Raw genomic sequence first — 5,503 nt, 5'->3', positions numbered from 1 at the left:
GTGCTGCGTCTGACTCCCGGCCAGCTCCCAGATCAGCTTCTCTGATTGGTTGATGCGGTGCGTCCAGCAGCAAAAATAAAATTTTTCTCCAGCATCTGCTGCTTGTGAAATCTTTTTACCTATTAGCAAAGTTTCCGGGGGAAAATTAGGGCGTACCAAAGCCGCACATCCAAAAAACAGGGCGTACCATCTCTAATATTTATAGTAAAGAGCGTACGATGTGCGCCGGTACGCATTGCTAGCTAAAAGTCGGCGTTTAAAGAACGCTGAGAGAAACAATCAGAACACTTCAAGTTTGCTGAGTATCAAATAAAGAGTCAGAGGTTTTCTTAGGTTTGTACAGCATACAGTAAATCAATGCTTCCCCTCCCCCATCTGTTGCTGCAGGTGCCTCCTAGCCTTGGTTTTCCTCCTCATCGTTTTGTTATAGTCTGTTGGGGCTGCTGTACAAGTTATTGACCCTCAGGAGGAAAATTACTGATTCTTATTGACTCGATGTTCCGTATTATTCATGGTGAAACTTAGCTAGCTTCAGCTTCTCTGAGTTAGCTCAGGCTAGCATGGCGCTCTTAAAGGCTGGGCAATTAATTGCGTGTGCAATTCAAATCTTAGAGGTTCTCAATTTTAGTCACAATACATTTAACAAGACAATTAATTTCTCCCTTAGGTGACAGTAATACGATTTAAGTGGGCGTGCTGTCGCACAGAAGGGAACAGAGAGCTGCAGCTAGCACCTAGATCTATGCTTTATAGTAGAAGTTGGAACTTTTTCATGCAAATGTTACAGCAAAGTCCTGCAGAGCTGGATTCTGAAGATGCTAAGAAGTTCATCAGGCGCAGCTTCAGCTGCTCTAGACCTTTGGATGCGCCTTGATGCTCGTAAATCGTTGACTTTGCATGTAAAGCGGCTGCTTCTGCTGCCCAAAGCGTGTCTGGTGTGAACAGCTCTGCTGCTTCTCCCTCGACAACCAGTTTGTTCCTTTTTATCTTTCAGATCTTCTGGTTTTCCTCTGCATGGCATTCAGTTCTGGGCCCAGTCCTGCTATTATCCACTTTCTTTATAAAATCCATAAAATCATCTTCATGCTGATGACATCTAGCTACTGTTTTTAAATAATTTAAATATTGTGTTTCAGCAGATTGATCAGGATCACGAGATTCTGAGGGATGTTATGATCATGAACCACAGAGACTCCACATCGCCCCCTGCTGGTCTCCCCTCATCAGCATCTGTTGGAATGAAGGTAAACCTGATCTGGACTCAGGATGATCTGGTTCTGGTCAGAACCACCCAGATCCGGATGTTTTGATGGAGAACAGGAGGAACTCACCGATCATGGGCTGGATGATGCCCTCGGCCACCTTGATGAGCTGCTGGTAGATCTGGATGGAGAGGTCGCTCAGAACCTGCCGGTACTCGGCCAGGTCGAAGTTCTTCAGGCAGTGCTCGTTCTGTTTGGGCGTGTTCTGGGTCATGAAGGCCTGAGGAAGAGGAGCAGAGAGGAGCTCAGAGAGGCGTGGGGGGAGGCAGATGTTCCAGATGTTCCTCAGGCGGTGGAGCTCACCTCCTCCCCGCTGTACTGCTTCAGGCAGTGCAGCAGCCGGCTGCTGTTGGCCAACCAGAAGGACATCATCTCAAAGTCGTCGTTGTTTCTCTGCGGAACCGGCAGAACATCGTTAGTGTGTGCTGACAGTAGCTCTTTCCAGCCAGCAGGTGGTGCTGTTTTCATGTTAAGTTTGTTATTGAACAGTAGAGTGAGTTCAGAAACACCCTGCTGGTGAGTATTTTGTGTTATTTTATTACATCTGACACAAGACTGAGCTACATTTGTTGGCATTTATGTTGTAAAAGGCTGATTTTGACATGTTTTTTACACAGTATTAAGTATTTTTGCCCTCACTATTTTAATGATTTGACTACTGTTGGATTCTAAATCATGTTTTTTTTATCTTTGTTTGTAGTTTCACTCTTTAGGCATTGAAAGCAACGTCAATTAAAGGGAGCTACGCCTGTCAATCGTCTATAAGAACAACCGGCCTCAGCCTCCGTTAGACGGGAGGCGGGGGGAACAGAACCCACCTTCAGGACCTTCTTGATGGCGTTGATGGTGGAGGTGAGCAGAGACTCCACCTTCTGGTCGTCGTTGACGTAGTCGGCGTGGCGGATACACATGAAGAGGATGTAGGCGGGCAGGCAGGGGACGGTGGCCGCCACCGAGCTGGGCCGGATGTCTGGGGACGAAAAAACTGAAGGTCAGAAGATCCTCCGGTTCGGCTTTTAGCTCTACAAACGGGTCCGGTTCCACTGCGAGGCGGTTCTGAAACATCACTGGATCCTGGTTGGAGTCGGAAGCAGGAAGTCCAGTCAGGGTCTCACCTGTGATGAGCGTCTTGATGAGCAGCGCCTCGTCCTCCTTCATGTACTCCAGCATCCCCTCAAAGTCCTTCTCCTTCCTCTGCAGGGTCACCTGCCGGGTCAGCTCCCCCTTGCTGCTGCCGCTCTGAGCCGCAGCCTGAGCAGCTGGAACAGAACCAGAACCAGAACCAGGAACTACGTCAGGATCTGAAATCATCTACTGATCCACCAGAACGGGTGTAGAACCGACATCCGTCTTTCTGGACGTCCAGCAGAACCTAAACGGTGATCAGACCCAAAGAGACCCAGAGGAAAAAGGTTCTGGTTTGGAGGAACCTCCTACCTGCCAGCTCCTGGACCTTCTTCATGTAGATCCTCAGCTGCTTCTTCAGCTTCCTCTCGTTCTTTTCCAGTTTCTCCACCAGCTCCTTGAGGTCCTACAGGTGGACAGAGTGTTCAGGATGAGGAAGTGGACACAGGAAGCGGTTCTGGAGTCTCAGCAGGTCCGAGTTCCTCACCAGGTTATCGTTGGTGAGCCGAGTGATCTCCTGCTGGACGCTGTACTCCACCTTGGCCTCCGGGGACAGAGACGAGGTGTAGTTGAGGAGCTCCTGCTTTTTCTCGATGTCGTCCTTCAGCAGCTCGATCTGAGTGTGCAGAGCCTCCAGCTCGTCCCGGTGCTGCCGGGTCTGGGTCTGCAGCTGGGCCTCCAGGAGCCTGGTGGAGAACAGAGGCCAGTTACACCCGGAGAAACAGCCGGTCAGGACCAGCTCAGGTTCTGGTTTCATCCCAGACATCAGAACCGGACCCAGAGGTTCTTCACACCACGCAGATCTCTACTCTACGGAGCACACAGAGACCTGGCTACTTGTTTCAGACCCTGGTAGGCCAGACCCAGCTCCCCGTCCTCGTTCAGCAGACACCAGTCCTGCAGGTTACTGGTGTCCAGCAGCAGCAGCAGTGGGGGGGGGACAGACACAGGAGGGCAGAGCAGAGTGAGGACACAAGCAGAGCAGCACAGATGCTAACATGCAGTTAGCAGCAGCAGCAGTGGGGGGGGGGGACAGACATAGGAGGGCAGAGCAGAGTGAGGACACAAGCAGAGCAGCACAGATGCTAACATGCAGTTAATGCAGCAACAAACTCAGACGTTTTAGAAAAGAACCAAGCAGAGCCGATCGGATCAGAACATTTAACCAACGGGGCTCCTGATGTGTCACACCAGCATTCCCATAATCAAAACCAGTTTATCCCTTTAGTTTTGTATGGAAAAAAAAACGTCAAACTCCCTAAACGGGCGTGTTTCCCTTTAGTCACGTACAAAAAGCTATTTAATTACTTACTTTTTAATATTTTTGAAGCGTATGGCGATCTGTTTTTTGGGACATGACTAAAGGGATAAAAAATCTAAATCTAGAGAATTCATGTTTTCTTAAAATAAGTGCATTTGTTATTGAATTGAGGAGATTAGAGACGTTTCGCCAATGATTTAAAATAAGAAACAACAATTGCATTGTCTTATTTCAACTGCATATTATCGAATTATCTTATTTTAGGAGTAAAAATAGTCATTCTATTGGCAAACGACCTCATTTACCTACTGAAATGAAGGGTAAATACATTTAATTTAAGAAAATTTTACTTATTTCCAGATCGTTTTTCCATTGTTGTGTTTGGTTTCCCCTGATGTCTTCATGGTTCTGGTTTGCTTTACATTTTTTGTTGGATTTTTGGATTCCTGCGTTTGTTAAATTGTTTCCTTTGATTAAATCTGCAAGAACTCACCTCTGCCTCCCTGCCTCTGCATTTGGGTCCACAATCACCAACCAAGACGTGACAGTTTAGCTCTATAACATTCTGCTCAAATCAAGGGTAAATACACTTCATTAAAGAATATTTTACTCATTTCTAGATAATTTTTAGTAACTTCTGCGTTACTTATCAAGAAGTTCTCTCCAACGCATATCAGCGTATCTGCCGTGTTCCAGACGAGCGCTGAACGTGTTTCTAACTTCCAGCTACTGTATAATGGCGTATTGGCAGCGTTTTGGTATAAAGGGGGTTCACAGGAGGAAACCGTCAGTTCTCCTCCAGACTTCATCCCCATCATAGGGCGAGCCAGAAGGTGAGTGATGGATCCTCCCTGCGTTCACGCCCAAGGTCAGCGACCTTCCTAGCAGACATGATCCTGTCGTTGGACATAAGTTCTGTATTCATCGTAAATTCTCTATCTATGCGCCTAAAATTGAAAAAATCCATAGAAAGTTCAGTGTATGCCAGCGTTTTAGGGTATTCTGGGACGTCAGGCATACGCTGCCTAATTTGGCGAGGTGTGACAGGGCCCTAAAGGAATGAAATTAAAGATGGTAAATAATAAAAGTAGATCTCTTAACACTGAGGTTATTTACTCCTATTAAGGCTCCCAGACTGTTTTTATTAAGCAGAGAAGAAAAACAAGCAGGACTGAGCAGCGGACAGGAGAAGACAGACGGAGACAAAAGCTGCTGTAACCAAGGTGATATTAGGAGCCATTAGCACCTCCTTCCATCACTCTGACCTTTAGCATCAAGGATCAGATCATTAGTTTCTGCTGCCTGGAATATATCAGCAAAGGTTCTTTGTCTCCAGCAGGACATGGACTTACTTCTTGGACTCACACAGTCCATGGTACGCTTTGAGGGCCTCCTCTTTGTCCATTGGCTCTTTGCTGTTGTTCAGTCCTCCATCAACCTCACTTTCCTGTGAGGGAGCAGAAGATCGGTTAGAGAACATGAAAACGACATTTAAGTCCTTCCTTCCTGAGCTGCAGCTCCGGAAAAAACAGGTTCCTTCATCAGCTTTAAGAAGAAATGAATGAACCTTTCAGGAAGAAGTAAAAACATCCACAGCTAAACATGAAACCCAGAGATAAACTGATATACGACACTGAAAACATATTTTTTCCTTTTTCTTTAAAGGTTAATGTTCAGCATAAACTTCTACGCAGATGATGATCCCATTTATCTAAAGTTTCAGTTAACGCTTTCTTTTACAGTACATCAATAACCAGGTAATAACATAGCAAGTTACACTATATTATTAGCTAACAAGAAACACTTTAGGGAGAATTTTGGTAGCCATCCTGATCTCGCGAGCTTTCAAGGTTTC

The 5,503-nt window shown here is 46.4% G+C and overlaps 1 protein-coding gene across 2 annotated transcripts in view; it reads right to left on the bottom strand.

Annotated features, from left to right (window-relative positions):
* Positions 1 to 5,503, bottom strand: part of myo5b (myosin VB) — a 63,159-nt gene that overhangs the window by 8,115 nt on the left and 49,541 nt on the right. For both annotated transcript variants that reach the window (XM_015391087.1, XM_015391088.1), the window contains exons 28-34: positions 5,001 to 5,095; positions 2,875 to 3,073; positions 2,700 to 2,793; positions 2,378 to 2,521; positions 2,081 to 2,232; positions 1,566 to 1,655; positions 1,332 to 1,482 (exon numbers count right to left, since the gene is read on the bottom strand). In XM_015391087.1, the coding sequence (XP_015246573.1) occupies positions 1,332 to 1,482; positions 1,566 to 1,655; positions 2,081 to 2,232; positions 2,378 to 2,521; positions 2,700 to 2,793; positions 2,875 to 3,073; positions 5,001 to 5,095 (925 nt within the window). The remainder of the gene's footprint in view (positions 1 to 1,331; positions 1,483 to 1,565; positions 1,656 to 2,080; positions 2,233 to 2,377; positions 2,522 to 2,699; positions 2,794 to 2,874; positions 3,074 to 5,000; positions 5,096 to 5,503) is intronic.

Source organism: Cyprinodon variegatus, unplaced genomic scaffold (assembly GCF_000732505.1).
Source record: "Cyprinodon variegatus isolate N-32 unplaced genomic scaffold, C_variegatus-1.0 Scaffold524, whole genome shotgun sequence".
NCBI lineage: Eukaryota > Metazoa > Chordata > Actinopteri > Cyprinodontiformes > Cyprinodontidae > Cyprinodon > Cyprinodon variegatus.
Note: the sequence above shows the minus strand (reverse complement) of the source record. Positions and strands in the feature narration are given on the sequence as shown.